This window comes from Pseudochaenichthys georgianus, chromosome 16 (genome assembly GCF_902827115.2).
Source record: "Pseudochaenichthys georgianus chromosome 16, fPseGeo1.2, whole genome shotgun sequence".
In the NCBI taxonomy this organism is placed as follows: domain Eukaryota; kingdom Metazoa; phylum Chordata; class Actinopteri; order Perciformes; family Channichthyidae; genus Pseudochaenichthys; species Pseudochaenichthys georgianus.
The window spans coordinates 24,586,062-24,610,801 of NC_047518.2; the positions used below are offsets into that span (position 1 = coordinate 24,586,062).

At 41.1% G+C, this 24,740-nt stretch overlaps 1 protein-coding gene and 1 long non-coding RNA gene across 2 annotated transcripts in view; one reads left to right on the top strand and one right to left on the bottom strand.

The window, feature by feature from the left end:
• Window positions 1-24,740, top strand: part of LOC139435333 (uncharacterized) — a 131,049-nt gene that overhangs the window by 17,088 nt on the left and 89,221 nt on the right. The gene's annotated exons all lie outside the window — the stretch shown is intronic.
• Window positions 19,765-24,733, bottom strand: znf1035 (zinc finger protein 1035). Its single transcript, XM_034102075.2, has one exon. It carries the CDS (start codon window positions 24,614-24,616, stop codon window positions 20,408-20,410), a length of 4,209 nt encoding a protein of 1,402 aa, XP_033957966.2. The 5' UTR covers window positions 24,617-24,733; the 3' UTR covers window positions 19,765-20,407.

Below are 24,740 nucleotides of genomic sequence, written 5' to 3' on the forward strand. Positions count from 1 at the left end.
TAGCTTTTCTTTTTTAATGCTTAATGTCTTTCATTTTTTTTTTTGTAAAGCACTTTGAATTGCCTTGAGTTGAAAAGTGCTCTATAAATAAACTTGCCTTGCCTTGCCTTACCCAATATTCGCATCGCTCTAATCGCTTGAGTTTCACCGCGGCTGTCAGCTGTGTTTGCTCCTGTCATTCAAACAAGACGCGCTGGAGAAGGGGCGGGAAGTATCTCCATGTAAATCCTATAGGAGATACCAACTACAACAAAATGAACATATTTGACAGTGATTTAATTGTAATACACGTTTCAAAGTGATGCCGAAGTAACTAATACTGATAACGGTTAGTAAAAACCATGAATGAATTAATGCTTTGACAAGTCTGCAGACAAGACGGCAGGCGAAAAGCTTTTAAAATGCGTGTTTTCAGAATGGAATCGGATCCATCAGGCTAAACTAACCTGTAGCTGCTCCGTCCACACTCACAACAACGTCATACAGACATAAATAAAGCAGCGACTGTATTCGCCATCTGTGGTTTGTACATATTTAACTTTTGTCCAGTTTCTGAACAGATATGAGGAGCTGTGAGCTCTGAGTGTCTGCTAACGGCTGATGTGTTGGGAGGGACCGGTTGGGACATATTGCGCTGTCGGACGTTGACCAATCACGAAGCGTCATTTCTTCACTGGCAGCAAAAACAACCAATCACAGCAGTGCTGTCTGGCTGGCTCTGTCCAATCATAAACAAGAAGTGTTCTCCCTACGGAATACCCTTTCCGTCCAATGTGAAATGCTGTGGTGTTTTGTGAAATGCTGTGGCGTTTTGTGAAATGCTGTAGCGTTTTGTGAAATGCTGTTGTGTTTTCATTTTAAGTCATACGCTAATATTAACCAATACACAGCTTCAATTATTACTTTACTTACCTTGACCACATAACAGCTGTATTGAAGGTTTGCTTTTTGATCAATAAACACAACAACAAAAAGCAAACTCCACTGGTATGGAACATACATGGCCTAATATCAAGAGGAGATGCATTTATTGAGTAAACAAACAGTCAAGGGCAGAACGTCTGCACAACCCACTGCACCGCACGCCACGGTTAACCTGTTAAGCCGGCGGGGACCCTGTTTTTTTTTTCCACGACACTGTGTCTCAGAGCATCTTAATATTTAAAAACCTATTAATGTGTTATACCAGATTAAAGAGAAGAATCTCAGCTAACTGACGATAAGAACTATTTTTACCGAAACAAAACAAAAGTCTCACAAGAAGCGTTAGCATTAGCCCTTAGCTAAAACGGGCAGATGCTACTTCCGGTGCTAACTAGCAAAACGACCTTTAAAACTTAATGTTTTCTGCACAAACTACATATCATCTGAAAGCTGACACTCCACAGATTATTTTTGTTATAAGTATCATCACTGTAGGACACAAACTCACTGAGCTATCAGCCAGAACAGAGAAGAAAAAAAACAACAGTTTTCAAAACCATAACAATAAGTATGTCTTACCGTTGCTGTTTTGTGATCAAAGCTCTTGTTCAAGGGAATAAAAACGCTGCTTAAGGTTAATCCAATGTCTCTTCGTCACTTTAGAATTGTTCCTGATAATCTATCATTACATTCATGGCAGCAGAGTAGGTATAAAGTTTTGCAGTCCCGAGCTAATGCTGTCTCACGTGCTGTTTACGCAAACCTCTCTCTACTTGACGTAAGTGTTTAGCGGGACTTACTAACTGTCACTCGATTCTATTGGCTCCAACGGTTCAGAAAAGGTGTCAATCACCCAAATCGACCAATGGGTTCCAAAGATATGATCCTGCGTAGTATAAACTACGCCCGCTCCATTACGCATTACGCAGCCAGAAGGGAGAGCTTCACCACCGAGGCGAGCAGGTGCTAGAGATGCTAGCTGACGATAGCGGGGCTTTGATCATACCAAATGACTCTTCGTCGGATGATGAAGATCTCCTCCAGCCAGACCTGGATCCGGGCAGTAGTGACTCGGATGTTGAACTTCCACCACGGGAAAGGTATGCAATCTCTCTGTTTTTATATATTACTTATGTGTTTGGTGGAACTGCGTCACAGTGCTAGCTTAGCCAAGAAGCTACGGGAATGATTAGGCAAAATGCTAAATAGTTTTACTTGTCTTTTTGGAGTTACATTTTCTAAATGAATGGCCAGTGAATGAATATATACATGTGTTTACTTATTTATTTGGTGTAATATTATTTATTTATAGTCCAATATTATCCTTTTTATATATTACTTTTGTGTTTGGTGGAACTGCATCACAGTGTTAGCTTAGCCAACAGGAATGATTAGCCAAAATGCTAAATAGTGTTACTTGTCTTTTTGGAGTTACATTTTCTAAATGAATGGCCAGTGAATGAATATACATGTGTTTACTTATTTATTTGGTGTAATATTTCATTTATAGTCCAATATTATCCTATAAGTATAAGCCAGTGAATTAATCTAATCTCTTTGTTTTTCCACATTTGTTAGATGCAGCAGGACAAAGCCTCACACCCAGAAGACTGTCAGGGAGCAGCTTGCTGCAGAATTGTTGGAGTTTGCTGAAGGCCCTGCATCTCCACCACCCCCTCCTCCACCACTCACATGCATGCCCGAGTATTATGGGGAAGATGCAGTCCGGGACACGAACGTTTGAGAAATTACGAACGGCTCATTTCGGAGGACACGCGCGCATCTGCTTGACGCCGGGACGACCAGCGACCCTCCCCTACAGGCGCTCGGACGCGAAGGCCCGCCCACAACTGCGTGCACGTCTGTGACCGCAGTTTTAATATGAATATAAAAGACATACAAAAACGAATAAATCACACATATAAATATAAAGAACAATTAAAACCAGAATAGTTTTCCTTTGTTAATCTACATGATGTTTTTTCAGTATTCTGCGGAAAGACTATATCTGTTTCTTGTATTGGTCCTCTTGTTACTAGTGCACACTTTTCACTATCATTTAGGACATTTGGCCATTGTGCAGGGTCATCTGATGTGATCAAACCTTTTGTAGTCGTGGTAGTGCTGCTGGAGGTAGGGGTTGATGTGTCATCTTCATGATGAGAAGATATTGCTGTCCCACTGGAGGCAGATGTTGACGCCCCACTGGAGGCAGATGTTGACGCCCCACTGGAGGCAGATGTTGACACCTCACTGGAGGCAGATGTTGACGCCCCACTCAAGGTAGATATTGACGCCCCACTAGAGGTAGATGTTGACTGAACTGCTATGACCAAAAAAGAAACAGGGAATATCATGTTAAAAGGAATCTTTGGAGTGCAATGCACAGTATAATCAATTAAAAGTGGAATACTTAACTTACCATCAGCATTTGGAGGGGGCACCTTATCCTTTTCCGTTGCTGCTGCAGAAACTTGTGTGGGGTCTGTGTGTGTGTTTGTGGGGTCTGTGTGTGCGTGTGTGTGGGGTCTGAAATTGTTTTATTTTTTAAATCATGTATATTACTTTTTTCTCAGGTACCTGGCAACCGGTGACTCGTACAGGACAATAGCATTCAGCTATCGGGTTGGTCATATAACAGTGGCTGTCATCGTCAGGGAGGTTGTGGGTGCCATCTGGACCGCCCTGGTTAAGGAGACCATGCCGGTACCACAGACGGAGGACTGGAGAGCCATCGCTGCTGAGTTCCAGGAGCGCTGGAACTTTCCGAATTGCGTTGGTGCCATTGATGGGAAGCACGTGGTGATTCAGGCTCCGGCAAATTCTGGGTCCCTCTACTTCAATTATAAGTCCAGCCACTCCTTGGTACTACTGGTTGTAGTGGATGCCCAGTACCTCTTCAGGGTAGTGGATGTTGGAGGCTTTGGAAGGAGCAGCGACAGTGGGAGCCTGAGGAATTCCGCTTTTGGAGAGAGCCTCAGAGATGGCAGTCTACAGCTCCCACCTGACACCGTCATCCCAGGAGCAGAGTGGCTCGGCCTTCTTCCCCATGTCTTCGTTGGAGATGAAGCTTTTCCGCTGCTGGACAACCTGCTGCGTCCATTCCCTGGACGCCAGATCACACGCGAGAGGAGGATGTACAATTACCACCTCAGCCGGGCCAGGTTAGTGGTTGAATGTGCGTTTGGCATCCTCTCATCTCGGTGGAGAATGTTCAGGCGTGTCATCACCACCAGCCCGGAGGTAACAGAGTTGTGTGTGAAGGCCGCCGCAGGAAGACGATAGGAAGGAAATCACACATACCTGTCGAGGAGTCCACGGATGAAGCTCCAGATACTCCAACCCTGCGTGATGTACCGAGGATGGGCTCCAACAATGCCACACGCAGATCGCTCCAACTGCGGGAGAACTTCTGCTCCTATTTCAATGAGGAGGGTGCAGTGCCATGGCAGCAGAATGTGGTGTAGGGTCACCATGGCTCTTTTAAGAGCCTCCAAACCAAAAGCTCTTTTAAGAGCTACCCATATTTTCTTTAAAAAGCAAATATTCCAAATGAGCCATTTCAAAATAAAACATTCCTTATAAACATGTTTCTTGAATTATATTATGATATTGCTAACAACCTTTTTCCTTCAGCCCTGTTTTTACTGATAAACCACTCATAATTTCAATAGGTTTTCACATGGACAATTGTACAGAAGACAGCACATTATATATCGACATACATGAAGCTTCTGGTATGTTGCAACTGACAAACCACATGAACAAGTGAAGACACAATATAGTCATAACATACTTTTTAAATAACTTTTATTTATGTAAGTGTGTGATGATTGGATAAGTGTAAAACATGTAGTGTAGTGTAGTATGTGTGAATTACAAAAAAAAAAATCAGTTCTCTTCCATCTTCTGCTCTGCCTCAAAAAGTTATTTGTACATTTCAAATCGGACTCTTGTCCTCTTTGATATGGACAGCCTTCGCATGGCAGGCAAGAGGCTCCTGAAAAATAACTCATCCTCCACCACTACTGGTGGGGGTGGTGGAGGTTGAGGTGGTGGCACGAACAGAGGACTGATGGCTGACATCAAGCCTTTTTCGAAGGAGGACATCTCCCTTCCCCTTCTCCTCTTTCCCCGGTCCAGGTCCTCAACAATCGCCTCCTCCTCCTCCTGTCCTGTCTCCCTTGCCTCGGCTTGTTGACTGTCGGTCGGCTGGCTGACACTTGGCTGGCTTTCTAGCTGGCTCTCTGCCTCTGGCACCAGGTTGGATGGAGGCAGGGTTTGCCGGGGGACATTGCTGGACGTCTCACGGTCAATGATAAATGGGGTTAAAAACCCCATCACTGCCGTGAAACGCCAGGGCTTATATCCCCCGGACGACCCTGCCCCGCTTCTCTTTGCCTCTTTCTCCTTGGTTTTCTCCTTTCTGAATCTGTCCCTCAGTGACTTCCATTTTGTCCTGCATACTTCCTCTAATGAAATGAAATAATAAACTTAATTTCTTGAATTACTTGAAGAATTTACTAAATTGTTCCTCCATTAATGAAAACCAAATCCCTTTATCACTGTCAATTGCATACAAGTTTTTACATGTCACACTTTATATGATGAACATGTATGACATTAATGTCTATGGTGCTATTTTATGCAACATTCATGCTACATCCATGCTGGCTAAATATACTGTCTATGCTTGCTAGCTGTCCATTCAAACGAAGTACACTGGATATAAACTCCCCAAACAGGCGAAAACCTACCAGTTTCACCCACTGTCTCTGCCACCTCCCCCCATGCCTGGCTCCTCCGGTTTGTATCCCTGTATGTAAAGAGGGACTGGTCATATAGTACCGGGTGATTCCCTACCATAGATATATATAAACACTAGATGGCTCATGGGAGATTTTCCAGCATAGCTGACTGGCCGCCATCTTGCTACAGTCAACAGTTACTCTGATTCGCGTTATGGTAGCTGTTGTAAGGTGAGTGATCTGCACAAAAATACTCTTAACTCGCTGAAATCTTGACTGATTTACAAACGGTTTGGTTTATTATAAACATTATTAGCATGGCTATGATACAGGATGCTTGGACATGTTGAAATTGCAGCTTTTCTTTGTGTATGTGGTTGTATTTATTAGCTGGCTAATAACAAGAGGCTGTCAGTGAGACCTAGTATTACAAAGTTCACCCAGCAACTTTACACCAGTGGGAGAGGCAGAAATGCTCTTTCTTTTCAACATAACTTAAGTTACACATGATTTCTTCCAAGTGGTTTGGCTTGTTAAAAACATCTTGCATTATGATACAGGAATTTGCTGGCTTTGTGTTTACAGAAGTACCTGACTATGCCGGACTTTTGTGCAGCCTACGGATGCTCCAATCGCCGCTGTCTGCAAACAAGAACCCGTGGGATCACCACATATGTTTATGTTTGCTCAGTCTAATAAACCCATAACATGGTTGTGAAAGAATACCAAAGCTGAGGCTGGACGATGATTGATTGTTAGTGTGCCATGTGTCACTGTGTGTCTTATTGGTTTTGTGGTATACTGTATTTTATTTTATTGTGTGCAAGACACATTTAAAACAAATAACCTTGAACCTTGAAGCCCCATCTCTCCCCACCTGCTCCTGCTTCCTACATCCCCTCCACACCACACCAAGTTGTTCTTCTTAATAATAATAATAATACATTTTTGTTGGGGGGCCGCCTTTCATAACACCCAAGGACACCTTACAGGGGCATAGGGGCAATATAGGGAACAATTTAAACAGTGGATTTTGTGATATATCAGCCGGGGTGAGTCAAGACAAACCACAAATGGACTACAGAAGGACATATGGTACAGTTTATATTATTCTTGGTCTATTTTCAATAACATATTTCAAAGGTTCTGGATTTGTTTACAAATCTAGAAACTAAATACAAAACTAGGATGATATGAAGATCTCATGTCAAAAATAATTGTGATAAATTAGACAGAACTGGCCTGTCTGTGAGCACATTTTATGTTGGTTTGGTTCTTCTGATAAAGGTGTGAATATCTAAATAATATACCAACATATGCTATTGTCATTAGTTGTGTCCCTGTTCTTCAAGCTAAGGCATTGCTCAATTAACAACTCTTGGTTTACAGAGTGGTAACATGAGACCGATTTTTATATATAAAATATAAATGTATTTTAATTTTCTAATTTATTTTAAATATTGACAATATAATAAAATAAATGGAAATATATACACCGGCAAATATTTAATATAAATACCTTGTGTGTGTGTATAGCTATTGCTTTATCTGATTAATGTTATTTTCATATGAAAGTCCATGATTATAAGTATGCAGTATCATAACTACATCTTTGATGTTTATAAAAAACCAAACCGTTTGAAAATCGGTTGAAAATTGAGCAAGCTATGGTTATTTAAATAGTAAACCATAATGTTATGAATGAGAGCACTGCCTGTAGCAAGATGGCGGCCAAGTGGCAACGTCGGTCTCCATTGGCCAGCAGCGCGTGTGAGCCATCTAGTGTTTATATATATCTATGATTCCCTACCGCCACGATCATTTTCTCCTCCATTTTTTGACATATGGGAAATAACTGCGGTCTGGCTCTCCAAACATACACACGGTTTGATTGGCTAGCGCTTGAACTGTCAGATTTTCATACGAGGGATTTGATTGGCTGACGCCTCCGTCGAGGCGGCAAAAGTAGAACATTGCTCTACTTTTGCAGCGAGCACCGCGAGAGAAGATTTCGGCGAATCGTGACGTCACCCCATTCAAAGGGGATGGGCAGAAGCATTGAAGCGGCAACGCACGCCGCCGTGTGTAGGGGCCATAGTGCTGGGGATATTTTTACTTTGGGCCCCTTGGTATAATTTGGGAATTGTTTAAAACGGCGCAGCCTTCCTGAGTATTGTTGCTGACCATGTCCATCCCTTTATGACCACATTGTACCCATTTTCTTATGGCTACTCCCAACAGGAAAACACACCATGTCACAAAATTGAAATCATCTTAATCTTTGGTTTCTTGAACATGAAAATGAGTTTGCGGGCTCAAAATGGCCTCCGCAGTTACCGGATCTCAAATAGAGCACCGTTGGGATGTGGTGGAACTAGTGTTGCACGGTGTACCGATACTTGAAAGGTACCGCGATACCCTGCCGTTAAAAACGGTACGATTCCTCCGTTTCATTAGTATCGGTACTTTAAGAATGACGGGGAAAAGTACTCCAGTGAAAGAGCGCCGTTTTAATAAGAGCCGTGTGTGTTCAGCGCTCTGCTTCCACTCCCAGCCGTGCCTGCAGTCCCGCTCCTCTCAAGCACGTTCTAAGTCCCTCCCCTCTCTCATGCACGCGGCCACGCGCTATCTGCCAGAGCATGTGAGAAAACGAGAAGCATGGCTGCAAGTGGGAGTGCAACTGCCGCTGCGCCTCGGCTTGTTGACAAAAAAGACGCCAGAAGCGAAATTTGGAAGTATTTGAGCTATATCTCTGACAGTGAGGGCAAGCCTACGGACACCACGAGGCCTGACTGTGAGAAATGTTTTAGATCCCTGCAAACCAAGGGAGCCAACACATCAGACTTGGCTAAGCACCCGCCGACCGGCATCCAGAGCCGTTTAAAGAATTTAAAGACAGACAGGTTAGCGAATGTGATAGATAACATAATTACATCATGCTCAAGCCATGCCCTCAAATCTAAGTCAAACAAGTGTAATTTATTTTGTGACAAACGAACGTTTTCGTAGTTTGACGAGGCAATTAATGGCAATGATAACTGTCTAATATGGCTATATCTTACCAATGTGGCTAACATCTGCAATATACATTTTGTCAATAATTATTTATATTACTGTAGGCCTACATGTTAATAAAATATAAAAAAAACTATATTTTATAAAACAAAAAAGTTGTTTGAGATGATGCTTAATTTTATTTAATAAGAATTCTTGTCATTTATTTTGTTTATTGTTCTCATTGTTTAAAAGTTTGTGTTATGGTTCTGGTGTGAAATAAAGCACAATAATTATCAGGGATGCAAACTTGTCACCTTTCTGCGAAATTCGCCGTTTTGAATCCAAAATAGGTCGTTTGTGTGATTCATGTAGATCTGCAATAAAAATATTTTTGGGGTATGGGGGGGGTCTGGGACCCGGAGTAATCTGCGGCCGCAAGCTGCTATGTGCCATCATGACACGCATGGTGTTCTTTTTTTATATATTATAATGAAGCGCGAGCTGTGTGCTCGAGTCTTCCTGCCTGTCGGCTCTGCTCATGGATGTATAATATGGCTCTGCTGCTCCACGATGAGTGTCTAGCTTCAGCAGCTACATTTCCTACGGGTGCGTTCGTTAATATTAACTGTGTTGTCCGGAGTCACTGTGTTGGATCGCTGGTGAACAGCTGTTAGAACGGGCCGTTCAGGTGTTCAGAGCAGAGCTCCCTGTCGGAGCGGCAGAGCGTGATGTGCACTGAAAAGTTTTTCTGTCGCAATATTATCGTTGAGCAAACTTAACTAGCAAACTAGCATCACTATCTGCTAACGTTAGCTTTAGCCTTAGTTTTCTATTAGTTTTTTTCATAGGCTATAAACGGAGGTGGTATACGTATATATCTTGTACTTGAGTAAAAGTATAAGTACCCAGGTCTTGTACTTGAGTTAAAGTAGAATTACCAGAATGTAGGAACAATCCTGCAAACAAAATGTTCCTCAAATAAAAGTACAAAAGTATTATCATCAAAATATAGTTAAAGTAGCGACAGTAAAAGTAGAAGTACTCAGGTCTTGTACTAGAAGCACCAGTGTGTAGGAATACTCTGTTACAGTAAAAGTACTGCATTCAAAATGTTCCTCAAGTAAAAGTATTAAAGTAGCGACAGTAAAAGTAGTCATTGTGCAGATTGGTCCATTTCAGAATAATATATATGATATGTTTTATAATGATTGATCATGAAAGTGTTCTCAAAGCTGGTAAAGGTTCAGCTAGTTTGAATGACTTTGTATACTGCAGGGTAGCTTGTGGATTTACTCCAGGTGGAACTAAAGTTTGATTTAACACTTGATTATATTTCACATCATTCATCCACATCCGTGAAGTAACTAAAGGGATTAATACATGTAGGGAAGGAAAAGTATACCATTTACCTCTGAACTGTAGTGGATTAGAAGTACAAAGTAGCAAAAGAAACATTGAAATACTTAAATAAAGTACAAGTATCTCAAAATTGTACCCAAGTAGTACTTGAGTTTATGAACTTAGTTACTTTACACCAGTGGCTATAAAGATAGAAAGACTAAGCCTTGCACAGAGGCATGAAAATACATTTTCAAAATGCTCAACAGTGCTGCCAAAATGTTAAACTCACTGCTACACAATTAAAATAAATGCTTTTATATATATTTATATTAGATGTGACTCTTTGGCGTTTCTGTTCTTAGTAACACTGCTGCTTTAGTTGTTCTGACTGCTAAAATCATCTGTTATTCCTAATTTTAAAGCCGATATTCCGTGGGGTCGGGGGGCTCGGATCCTTGTCACCTTTTTCATACCCGATGAGTTTGCATCCCTGATTATATTTAAGACTGTTTCCCTTTTTTTAAGAAAAGTATCGAAAAAGAATCGGAATCGCAATTCTTGACTTGGTATCGGTATCGAAACCAAAATGTTGGTATCGTGACAACACTAGGTGGAACCATAGACTGTATATATAAATGGACGTAGGGTCCGTGACGTCACCCATAGGATTCTGCAGAGTTGCCGTGAAGCCCTTAGTAGGCGGAGTCGGCCACTAACGGCTCAACAGTGACGTCAGAGTTCAACTCCCGCCTTCTCCAGTCTGCTCCAAATAAGGGCAAAGAGGCGGAGCCGAGGCGGGACCTGCTGCCACCCAGATGGAAGTTCCAGAGCTAGCTGAAGCTACCAAGCTAAGCTAACATGCTCCCCATCTGCACACTGCCGTCGCATTTTACCTTTCTAAGGTAAGCGGCCATGAAACTATTCAGCAAAACTATAAATAATAATCTAAGTTATTGAGTTTTTAGCATAATAGTTCAGAATCTTAAAACCCCTTAACGTTTGTATGCAATTGTGCTAAATTCAACTCTGGAATCAAGCAAATATTAATATGTTTGCATGACATTAGTTATTTATATTTTGATATCACTTAACCATACGTTTAATACATTTAAGTCAAGCTAAGGTACATGTGATGGTAGCTAGTTAGTGCTCTTACCTGTGATGCCTCCTCCAACAGCATAATAACCAGACTGTATCATTAAAAATAAGTACCAGTTCTAGATCCTTGACTTTAGACAAACAATTCAAAAGACAAAATGTATTTAAAGACCAATCTTTATTTGAATGTGCCTCTTAACCTGAGATATTAGTTATACAGTAATAGTATTGACAATCTAAAAAAACTGAGCAACTCAACAGTCAACTTTATGTTTCTTATTGTCTAAAGCATTTATTATTTTCATTTCCCCCCTCTCATATTCAGTGTGGACGGATTGAGACAGCGTGGTGTCCAGAGGGCTGCAGAGACTTCAGGGAGAAACCTCCGTGTGATGGACGTCCTGTCTGTTGGTGTGGAGAGGACTGAGGGTCTTTCCTCAGCGAGGAGGACCAGGGCTGATGGAGGAGCTGATACCAACTGCACAGGCCTAGTCTGTCACTTTATTTGACTAAATGTGTTTACTTATACATTTAATAGGTTTACACCTTCTGTCCATATGTGCTTTTTATTTAAAACATTTGATTAACTTTTGGTTCACATTTCAATAAATTGTATTTGTATTTGCATTCCTTTCGTCCATTATTCTTACTGAACATGTTAGATTACACATTCACATCTGACTGAAGATTGGCCCCATTTATTTGTGACGTTGCAAACTCTGCGGTACAAGGCACAAGTGATGTGAAGCTCATAAAGTGAGGCAAATAGAAATAATCAGCTGATGGAGTGTAGATGTGGAAATAGCTGCATTCGATCAGCTGACTGTTTTTACAATAAAAGTTGTTTATAGTGAATGTCCTGTACTGGTCTTAAAATCTCATAACATCAGCTTTTAATGTTCCTCTTGGATGTTCTTCTGGACCCTCAGAGAAGGAGAACATGTTGTGTCTTTCAGGCATGTCCTTTCCTAACAAAAATGACAGGAAACATAAAACATATTATTGCAGAACAAGTGTGTTATTTATGAAAGCGGTGTGTTTGTGTGTTTAGGGGCTGTAGATATAATTATTTTGTAATTGTAATGTTTTTTTTTTTATTTAAACAATGAGCTACAAAGACAATCAGATTATGAATGAACAGTATGAAGTTCATCAACATTGAAAAATATGTTATTATCAAAATAATATTTAACTGTTATCAAAACGTAGTGCAACTGTAGAAGCTTGCTCTGTTGTCTCACTGAAAGAATCACTTTTACCACGTTTTTTTACAGACAATATTGAGAGATAAATCTTTGCCTTCAGTACATTACATTAGAAAGCTGACAAAGTCATATTGCTAAATATCTAAATGTAACTTTTTGCATGGAAAAACCCCTCAACTTAACTGATGTGTAGGTGATCTAGTATTTAGTATTGTTTATTGGAATGTATATCAGTGTATTCAAGTCAATACTTCATTCATTTAAACCAATATCTTTCTTGATTCTTTGTACAGTATGAAAAATAGAGTCTTTGTACCTGAGCTGAAGTTCACTGCTGTGAGGAGTCCAGTTCTGTCTCTCCCTCTCTGGTCCAGCCTGTCTGCATCACCTGGACACCTTAAACAAACAGATATATATATATATATATATATATATATATGTAAAGTACCATGTGTACAAACAATATAACTGATTCTCTTCTGTTGGATTGTGTATTGTCCGAGTCCTTTTTATTTTACTGTAACTTTGGAAGTTGTGTTACCAATGCTTACTGTTTATTTGATACCCATTTGGTAATGCAATTAATAAAAACAATAAGGTTTGGGTTCGTTCTTCAGATGACTGTGACGTTATCGTGTAAGCTCGATAATGAACTCCAGCTCAACCAACCATATTGTAATATCTAAGTAATCATCTTGAAATATGACATTAATAATTGTAATATACACACATCTTATTGTGAGGTTGATTTCACATAACTACTTCGACATTAGCTATCTACATACTTGAGCATAGCCAATTTAAATTAACCTTAGATGCATACAGTTCCTCCTACATAATAAAATATCTCTAAATTACAAGGATGTAACCTTATTTTATCAACCTCAAACAGAAGCCGTTTGTTCAACAGTATTATCCCACTTAACACTTGTCTATTTCGTTTTAACCTTTATATATACAGTCTATGATTTTAACTTGGAGGGTACGATTACAATCGTTAGCACCGATGTAGCTACCACTAGCTTACATGCTAACCCAAGCCTTACCATTCATTACGTAGCTGATTAAAATCATTAACACATAAATAAAGCACTCGAATTTCACTTACCGCATTCATGCACCGTCTGTTTTAACCGCAGAGTGAGTCACAATAGAGAACCGCAGTGACGCGTCCTAAAACCCGGAAGTAAGTTAGCATTTTTAGCACTTCCGGTTCCTTCGTCAAAAAAGCAATGTATTTTCTCCATAGGGTTTTGGAAAATAGCTCGAAATAAGGTCTGTGGTTGACACAAATTTAAGAGATAAATCACGTTTTGTTCTACGACAGTAGATACATCAGCAGTGACCCCACTGGTGATTTGTGAAGAGTTTACGTGTCTGAAAAACGATGGTTGTTACCGAGTGGCTGAATAGGACTACAGAAATGGTCGAGTCCGTTGTACGTCATTACGCCTACACACGTAAACACTCCCGCTAAATTTGTTTTCCCCTGTGTTCTGCTTGAAAGCAAGTACCTGCCTATCTTTAGTAGCCTATCTGTAGTCTCTTTAGTATCTGTATATCTATATCTCACCATTAGAATCTCTATTTTTGAAATGGTCATTTTTAACACCGTAGTTTTATAAATTATAGAACAATTAATTGTCAGTGTTTTCCAATTTTACTCGGCAGTTCGTTTCATTGGCTAACGTTAGCTAAAGCTAGCGCTACTAGTTAGCTACGCAATGGTTTGTTGCTTTGCTCCGGGTTGCAGCCACAGGTCTTCGCATGAAACGTGCTCGTTCTATCGTTTCCCGGCCAATGTTTTCCAAAGGAGAGTCTGGATTCGTGCTATGAGGTAAGCTGACGTTACATTGTTGTCCATGTCACGGTGAAATGTAAATGATGGGTAGTGTATCGCCGTTTTAGAGATGGCACTGCTGAAAAGACCGCAAAATAAGTAAAGATAATGAATACATCCTATTAAAACCTGTGTGGCTTATATGATAAGTCTAATTAGTACAAGCAGCATAACGTTTCACCATGTGACTAAAGATTGTAGTCAGGGAAATCAGTTTGACATATTGAACTAATAACAAAGAACCTCTGGCTGGCAGAGAACTCTCTGCTCCATAGCTTCTCTTGGACGTAACATCACATTACATTTTACATTTATATTCAATTTAATATTCCATCCCTAACATACTTTTGTATATATAATAACTTATATTTTGTTTTTCTTGTTATGCTGCTGCAACACAAACATTTCCCCAATTGGGATCAATACAGTAATATCTTAATTAATTAAGAAATATAACTATTATAATTAGTGTAGCAGCTGACACCTATTTTCAATATGGATTAATCTACCTTTATTTCTTTAGTTCAATTTTGATCTATAAAAATGTCAAAATAGTGAAAATCTTCACGAGACAAAGTGCAAGGTTATATCTTTAGATGTTATGTTTTAGCCTATGTACTGTATGTCTTAATGCTCTTATTTGTGACGATGTGACTTCCATGAAACTAATATTTTATATCTTCCCAACAGACGAGCTGACAGGAAGCCTAACCCCCTAAACGCACCAGGAGCGTCTGCGCTGCGCCGCGTTACGGCTGCGCCGCGTTACGGCTGCGCCGCGGCGGTCGTAGGGATCGCGGCCACTCTAGTCAATGGGTGCTATTCCACCACACGCGCCGCGTTACGTCTCAGACGCGTCCCAGAAGCGGCTCGGCGCAGCGCTTCTCTAAAATTAGGATGAATACTATTTTTGCCGCGGCGCAGCCGTAAGGTCGGACAGGCAGCCCCCCCCTCGCAGGAAGTGGAAAGGTGAGCATCCGGGCCAGGCCCATCCCGCGTATATACTAATTTAGCAGACCCCCCTCCTTCATCACAACACCTCCACTACGATACGCACAATGGACGACGAGGTGTTCATAATGGAAGTGGAGAAACACACCATTGTATACGATGTAACCGATGCTTTTTACAAGGACAACATCAGAAAGGACAAGGCCTGGTTTTTAGTCGCTGCAGTTTGTGGAGTGGAAGGTAACAACTACATATTAATGTTTTAAAGTTAATTAAGAACTGCGAGGCTGCACACACGACGCTCCGCTTCCGCAACGTTTTGAAACGCGCCTGGTGTGTTAGGTCGCAGGAGGAGGTCGCAGCGTGGCGCAGCCGCAACGTAACGCGGCGCAGACGCTCCTGGTGCGTTTAGGGGGTAACACTCTAACAACCACAACATTGCAAAGCGAGTAAATGTAATTAAAAACGATTCACAATTTCTTCTTCTTTCTTGCAGTGAGGTGAAGCTGACCTTGCACTTGGTGCCAGTAAGGATGCTCCTCACGCAGGCTGAATGTTTCTCTTCCTTACTGACACAGAAGCCCTTGACTTGCAATGCTTCACTAATTGTCATTTCCCTGGCTCCGTAGGGACACTTTACCTCCAGCACAGCGGGAGACCCTACCAGACCATCTGGAGATGCCCCCAACACACTGACTCATGGACCTGCATCTGGGTTGCAGTGGTGAATGCCCTGACGCCCTCACATTCATTCATAGTCCCCCACTGTACAGACAAAACACCACCAAGGGTCTGTTGTTGCCCTAGCACCCTGCCACTAAGGGCAGCAGTCACACGCTTTGACCTCAGGACAGCTCCAACGCTGCTGCCAGTCAACCTTCCTTTCCTGAACAAATGCCAGTTTGGGTTGGTTCGCTGACCAGTGTAGCCACCTGAATTGCCCTCTGTTGCTCCTCAGACAATGCCATGCTTGCCACAGTTGCCTCACGTCCCTGATGCCCAACAGATTTGAGAATTTTAGGAACAGTAAGTGTTTCCAAGCTGTAGTGTTCCTCTTCTGGCTCGGGGGAGAGAAGCCAAGACATTCCTGAGAACCTGCCCCCGAGTCTGTCCCTCAGCCAGTCACGATCTTCGGAGGTGGGCTCTCTTGTCAGCGGGTTGAGTGAGTTATTGGTTGGAGGAAATAGCTCCTCCACTGAATGCGTACGTTTAGCTGCCTTTGCCTTCTTCCACTGACGGGGGGTGTCAGTGCAGCTGAAAGTGTGGATGGCAAAGATGGCTAATGCAGCCGCATGACTGCATTTCCATTCTCCACGTGGGCATTCACATTCTGTGGAGAGAACTCCCTCTTCTCCTGTAGATACCTGTGGTGGTGGGATTGTTTTATTATTTAAAATATATTTACATTTGTAAAGCCTTCCCAATTATCCCTTTAATTGTTTATAGCCTACTGTGTGTTTATTTCATGGATATTTCTGTGTTTTCTGGTGTGTAAAATGTGTAATCTTGGGGCCTCTTCTCTTTAACGTCTACATGCTACCCACCGGCTCAGATAATGAAGAACAACAAAATAAGTTACCATAGCTATGCAGATGACACACACATTTACCTAACCATTTCACCAGGAGACTATGCTCCATTTCAAACACTGAGTAAGTGCATTGAACAAATCAATGACTGGATGTGTCAGAACTTTCTCCAATTAAACAAAGATAAAACTGAGGTAATGGTTTTTGGAGCCAAGGCAGAACGTTTAAAAGTCAGCACTGAGCTTCAGTCTGCAATGTTCAAACCAACAGATAAAGCCAGAAATCTAGGTGTAGTCATGGACTCTGACCTGAGTTTCAACAGTCACATTAAAACAGTTACTAAATCAGCCTACTATCACCTAAAGAACATATCTAGGATTAAAAGACTAATGTCACAGCAGGATCTGGAGACACGTGTCCATGCCTTTATCTTCAGTAGACTGGACTACTGCAATGGTGTCTTCACAGGTCTCTCTAAAACATCTATGAGGAAGCTGCAGCTGATTCAGAACGCCGCTGCTCGAGTCCTCACTGACACTAAGAAAGTGGATCACATCACTCCTGCTCTGAAGTCTTCACACTGGCTTCCTGTGTGTCAAAGAATAGATTTCTAAATACTGCTGCTGGTTTATAAAGCACTGAATGGTTTAGGCCCAAAATACATTTCTGACCTCCTGCTAAACTATGAACCATCCAGATCTCTCAGGTCTTCAGGGACTGGTCAGCTTTCTGTCCCCAGAGTCAGAACTAAACATGGAGAAGCAGCGTTCAGTTATTATGCTCCAGATATCTGGAACAAACTCCCAGAAACCTGCAGGTCCGCTGCAACTCTGACTACTTTCAAATCCAGCAAGAAGACTTTTCTTTTTGTCGCTGCTTTTAATTGAACTATTCACATCTTAAACTGCACTGTAACTTTTATCCATGTATTTTTTCTTTTAATGTTTATTTTATTAGCTTTTCTTTTTAATGACTGGTTTTAAATGCCATTTCTTAATGTCTTTCATTTTTTGTAAAGCACTTTGAATTGCCATGTGTTGAAAAGTGCTATATAAATAAACTTGCCTTGCCTAATAAAGATTTCATGTGACACATCAAATGGATTTGTTGATGGGAATTAATGTGAATAAATTAACTCTAGGTTAACGGTACTCTTGCTATAACTACTCACCGACACTCTATAAACCGTGTCCCTCATGCTAGCCCTGACAACACCGGTAAGCACACCTTCATCTAGGCTGCCCGTGTCCTGACTTGTAGTGGTTCTCTCCTCTATCTCCATTCTTCTTGTCATCTTTGTAAAACGATATCAGACTGGTAATTGACACAGCCATGACATCTAGTTAAATTCAGTGTGGCTAAAATGAAAAGCTTTGTTAAAATATGCAAGCACGCGGAAGTCAAAGTCAGCTTTATTGTAAACAAATTCTACATGTGTTATACATCCAGAAATATCGTTTCCCACAGTGTGACATGTAGCCTATACATAAAACAAAAAGGGCCTAGATAAACGGGGTATACAGTTTAAAATGTTAATATATTTAAAGTGTTCAAAGTGCAGTTTCAGTGCAAGTCAGTTGAAACGATCTTAAGTTGGCGTGACGTTGAAGTCGTGCGACGCTGCTGTACTGGCTTGTAGTTCGTTTATAGCATAACGTTAGCATTTCGCTTTTGGCGACTAGATTTATGATTCAAAAATTATAAAAGTAGGAGAGACATGTGGAGATTATCCGGCTGAACAAAACGTGATCCTTCTCTTAAATGTGTGTCAACCACAGACCTTATTTCGAGCTATTTTCCAAAATTCTATGGAGAAATTGCATTGCGTTTTTGACGAAGGAACCGGAAGAAGTTTACATCCGGGTTTTAGGACGCGTCACTGCGGTTCTCTATAGTCCGATATATAAGCATGAAGAACAAACAACCACTGCCGGCTACAAGTTGTGTTTCCTGGATGAGCTGAGCAGGCAGAGTCCCTGTAGCTAGCTTCACAGAGCAGCTAGCAGAGAGACAAGAAGCTAACAGCGGCAGGCACTTGACAGAGCCGTCACTCAATGTGACCACGCCCTAATTAATGCAAAAACTTTAAGACCTAATATAAATAAAAGGGTCGCGTTAGAAAACAATTCACTCTCAGATCCATAATCATGAAGGTGGAATCTAACTATATCGATAATAAAATGTATGGAGCCAGGGAGAGAAACATGTTTTTTTCTGCTGTAAAGTTGGGCATTTTAACATGGGGGTCTATGGAAATTGCTCCTTTCTGCAGCCATCGCCTATCGGCCAATATATGAACTGCAGTGTGTGACACTTCCGTATTGGCTTCACGGCTCTACCCCACAGTTTGCCGCTTGGGTGGAACGAGAGATATGCATCATGGATGTAGGCTACAGCCGACACATCTGCCGCCACTGAGTGATGCTATCATGTCAATATGGACCTAAACCTCGTAGGCCTACGAAGAATTAGGCAGTTCTGAAGGCAAAAGGGGTCCAGCCCTGTTAGCAAGGTATACCTAATATAGTGGCCGATGAGCGTATGAGCAAGAAAAAATATATAGCATATCTTATTTTCAAAATAAAGTGAGATTGTGTATTTTATTAAGGTATTTTATAGAATATTTTACAATGAAAGATCATCTGAGAACATGGCAGTGCATTTCTACAATTAAATCTACTTTAAAGTCACAACAGTAAAAATGGTTAAAGAAAGATACCTACATCTCTCGATACTTTGGGAAGAAATATTTGTAAACTCAACAAAGAAAGGTTGATTCTAACGAGGATCAACTTCTAATAGTGCCAACAACTGATCTGCCACACTACCTTTGTATGAAGACCAAATTTGTCATCTACCAAGCGCTTTTTCTGTATCTTCTTGTAAAAGCTACCAGATCTTTATCAACAATTTAACTGTTCAAAGCTATTCCTTTAATGTTTTGCATGGCAAGCTGATTTTGTCAGCACCACACAACTCCTCTCAAACCCAGACTATTCACCTGATTTGGCTCTAATATGTGAACCTGCTGATGTAAAATATTACACAAAATATTTACCCTACTTTGCTTGCGACAGTAGTATTTAACTTGACACAAAGTACACAGATACAAAAAAAGAGTGACACAAAAATTTATTTTATAGTGACTTTATCTCTTATCTGACTGAAGTAACTTAAATGCCTTAACAAAGTAACATTGGGTTGTGAAAATCATTTTCAATTACAGCACATTTCAAATGTATGTACACGGAAAAAATAGAAACCTGAAAAAAATGCAACCCAAGATAAAACACTAAAATGCACAAGATTACTTACAGTATATGTAATATAAAATAACATTAGATTAAAATGACCAGTTTGAATAATATCTTACATATTATCAACAAAACTGACAATTATTATCCCAAAATAAATGTCAAACATACATAACCATCATGTTTAATTAATAGTGTCAGCCTTTTTCAAAGAGTTTTCATTAAGATCTCCTTAGGTCACGCATTGTCTGATTCAGAACACACACTGTTTTATGTTGTAAAACAGCTTACATAATTAACATATCTTCGTCATAGATTTACAAACTGACAAAACTGGCTGTATACAAATCCCGATACATTTGTCAATGGACATGCAGGAGAAGATGCGCTGTCATAGTGACATGATTGAAGTTCTTGGTAAGTATGCAACACAAGGGAAAAAATACAAATCTATATCTAGATTTAAGTTGTGATAACAATTGGAGATACACAGTCAGATGTAAATGTTATGCAGTAACCATTACTGAGAGGTCCCAACATGTGTCTGTTGATGTTCCTCCAGTAGGTGAGGAAAAGCAAAAGCTTTGTCACACTCTGTGCATTCATATACAACTTGGCCCATGTGACTTTCTTGGTGCTGCTTAAGATGAGACCACTTGCTGAATGACTTGTAGCACATGTCACAGCGGAACTCTCCAACTTCTTTTTCTGCGTGTAATCTCATATGTAATGATAGATCTTGTGCTGTATTAAATGTGTTGTTGCATTGGGAACATATGAACTTGTCAGTGGCCTGCAGAGATGTGTTTTTTTGACGATGTCTTCGCTCATGCTCTCTGAGGTACCGGCTCTTGGCAAACGTTTTTCCACAAAGCTTGCATACGTAGGGATTGTCCGTTCCATGCTGTTTATTTTGATGCTCCAAAAGGGCACTCTTTGAGGAGAACTCCATTGAGCAAAGAGGGCAATTGTACAAGTCCTCTCCAAGAACATCGACATCCTCCTCCTCTCCTGCTGCTTGATAAGTTTGAAGAGATGTCTTGGCAGATGGGATTGTGCGCTTAGCCTCCATTGTTGTGGGCTGTTGATGGGAACAATGGTGCTGGCGGAAAGCATCTCTTCCCAAAAAGCTCTGGCCACACTCTGTGCATTCAATTGCAGTTGCTGAGTTGCCTACATGAAGGTGATCTTGATCTTCAAGCTTACTTCCAGAGGGTAAGGTCATTTTGCATTCAAATGAACCATCAGAATGCGCAGGAAAATGAAAAATCAAGTCAGTGGCACTGGCAAAACACTGATGGCAAACTGGACATATGAAACCATGTGATTGATCTCCATCGTTACCTTCACTGCTGTGTTCTATTCCTGCGGCATTGTCATGGCTCTTCAGATGGCTTAGAAAAAGCTGAGAAGAGGGAAAGCAACTGTTGCATTGATTGCATTGATATTTGCTATTAGATGGTAATTGATGGATGGCCTTGTGCTTTTTCAGGTGAGATTCATGCAGAAAATGTTTATCACAGTCCAAACAGGAGTATTGTCGCTCATTGGCTGCCATGCAACCGTGCTCTGATAGAGTCTCTGGGTCTCTGAAACGCACACCACAAACACCACAGCGATACTTAAGTTCTTTCGTGGATACTGATGAGATCTCAGACGGTGAAACAGATGTCTCACGTTCTTCCCTTGTAGTGGAAGATGGGTGGCAGTCAACCGACTTTGAGTGGCCTTTCCGATGCTCAACTCTACTACTTTTGGAGAGGAACACAAGATTGCATATATCGCATGGGAAGCTCTCTTCACGGTGGGTAGACATGTGTTCTGCCAACTGCAAGGGACCTGTGAAACTGAAGTCACACTTGGAACATCGATATGGCCGGCTCTTTCCATGCGTATGCTTGTGTTTACGCAGTGCAAAAAGCGAGACAAAACCCCTGCCACACGCCTGACATTGAAATTCAGACTTGTGCATTCGTTGATGCTGCTGCAACTGGGATGCCTGAAAAAAACATCTACCACATTCTGCACACTCATGTGGTTTTTCACCTAAGTGACACCGCTGATGATCCTCAAGACTTTCAGATGTTGGGAATGTCTTGCCACACACATGGCATGGGAAGTAAGGTGCAGAATCAGAGTCACTGTCCTCAATGTTATTTTCATCCTCATCACTTTCACCAGTTGTACTGACCTGACTGCAGGATGGTTCTTCAGCACGGCTCTTTTCCTGTATAGTTTTCCTAAGATCCCTCTGCTCTTTAATATGCCATTTTCTATAATGTCTATCTAGTGATTTTTTGACTGTATAGGCCTTGTTACAGAAACGACAAGTAAATGCATCATCTGGATGCTCTTCTCTGAAATGACTACATAAAGATGGTCTTGTCCAAAACCTTTGATTGCACAGTTTGCAAATGAAAGGCCTATTAGGGTCATGGCATGTTCTGTGAATTTCAAGTTTAGATACATTGCTAAACATCTTGGAGCAGACAGGACAGGATAAAGTTTCATCAGATTCATGTAACCTCATGTGTCTTATAAGATTTCCTTGACTAGCAAACACCTGTCCACACTTAATACATGCATTGCGCTTTTTCGCTTGTTCCTGCCTTCCATGGTCTTCAAGGTGACTAATGAGCAATAAGCCATCTGTGAAGCTCTGATCACATTCTGAACATTGGTACTGCACAGCTTTCTTCGTTTTACTTGAGCTGCTTTGCTCATAATCTTCCTCGGAACTTTGTGGTGATTTGTCCATAAATTCATCTTTGCAGGAGAAGTTGCTCTGCACTGACTTGGAGGTGTCTTCATAATCGAGTATGTCATTCAGCACAATATCAATCTCTGCTTTCAAAGGGACTTCCAATTGTTGGGTTTTAGTTCTCTCTGAAACGCTTCCAAATCTACATTTCCTTTTGTGATTACGGAGAAGACTTTTATTCCAGAAGCCCTTCTTGCATGTTTTACAGTTAAAAGGAATTTTCCTTGTGTGAACACGCCGATGACCAGTTAGTCCAGCATTATTGGTGAAGGACATATTGCACACTGGGCAAGTAAATGGCTTGGGGACCTCAACACTAAACTGTTTGTCACAACTCTCATCCAAAGGTTCTTCTTTGATGTTGGGTATGTTTGACAGATGGTGTTGTAGGGGAGCAGAGGACACTGGTGGAACCTTTGTTTCCAGCTTGTGTTCATTTAAAAAATGCTCTTGAAGCTCTGAAAATAGCAAGAAACGGGAACTACAGTATGCACAAGAAAAGCCTTTTGTTGGGCTTTTAAATAATGTGGACTTTGATAATCTTGTTGATAAATGTCCTCTTTTTTGGGAACACTTTGCGGAATGACGTCTCACATAATCTTTCCTTATAAATCGTTCACCACAATCCTCACATGCATATGGCCGCTCTCCTGTATGCAGACGGTTGTGCACGGCCAATTGCCAGCCGCTTTTAAAAGCACGGGGGCAATAGCTACATGCATATCTGTAGTTTTTGCTGAAATATGGCTGAATTCTCTGTATAATTCTATTTCTCACCCCTTTCAGCGGGTTTGTGACATCTTCCGTTTGTGGATTCGTTTCTGAGGGTTCATTGTAGGGCCTTCTGCACTTCTTTGTCTTCCTATGTTTTTTCAGGGATCCTTCTTGAGTGAATGATGAGCCACAGCGTGTGCACTTAAATGGTTTTGGAGCATGGAACATAGTGACATGTCGGGAAAGTTTAGACTGAGATGGAAAGCTCCTGGAACAGACTTTGCACTCAAATGTCTCCAGCTTTGCATTGCGCTCTGTTTCACAGTTATTTTGCCATCCCTTGCCAACGTAATCCAAGCTGATTTTGGGAATACAGATTTCTAATCGCGTCTTTTTCCCCCTACAACGAATCTCATGTACTTTCAGATGATCATGCCTTGAAAAGCAGCTGTCACAGGCCTTACAGCGATAAGGTTTCACTTCGTTGTGTGTCAAAATATGACGTCTCAGGCTTCGTGATTTCATGAAGGACTTGGTGCAGAATTTGCACTTGAACTCAGCTTCCCCTTCAGCTTTGGGATGTTGTGCTGCTTCTCTGGGAGTAAGAGTCTTTGACAATTGAGTTGCAGCAGCATCTTTGATTTTTGACTTATCCTCTTCATCAACACCATCACAGAAAGCTTCATGCTTCAAACACATTGACTTACTTCTATAACAATGTCCACAGTGCATACATGAGTAGGGTTGTACACCAGTATGGCTAACAAGATGTCTCATGAGTATAGATCTGTACCTGAACCTCTGTGTACAGTGAGGGCATTTAAAGAAAAGTTTGTTAGTTGCATTGGATTTTGAAGACATATTGCTGACATTCTGTCTTGCCTGTGAAGTGCTTTTGCAGACGCTATCCTTGGATGATAAGCCAGTGTTGTGCTTTGGAGTTTCCATGCAGTTGTTTTGATGTTGTTTTAATTTTGTTAATCCAAAGAACTGCTCACATCCTGAGCAGAAAAGCAGAGTGTTTGTCTTGTGTCCATCGTGATGTCTTTGCAGGCGTATTTTCTTAGTAAACGTCCGAGGACAATAGGAACATTGATGTGTTCCTTTTTTCTTGTCGTCAGACTCCAATGTGATAAGGGGTCTGGTTTGATGAGCTGAACACTTTTCACGGTGAAGTTTGAGGTACGTGTCTAGATAAAACTGTTTTCCACAGTCAATGCAGGAAAAGGGTTTATCTCCAGTATGTACGCTCATGTGGCGCAGCAAATTGCGGCGATTTTTTGAATCACGCTTGCAAAATGGACACTGTTTTGACGAAGACACAGATATATGTGTAAGAGAATGTTTTCTTAGTACATGGGCATCATCAAACACATCA

Bases quoted from the DNA above. Each gene is read 5' to 3' on its own strand.
- znf1035 (XM_034102075.2), bottom strand. From the start codon at position 24,616: ATGAGCGTACATACTGGAGATAAACCCTTTTCCTGCATTGACTGTGGA.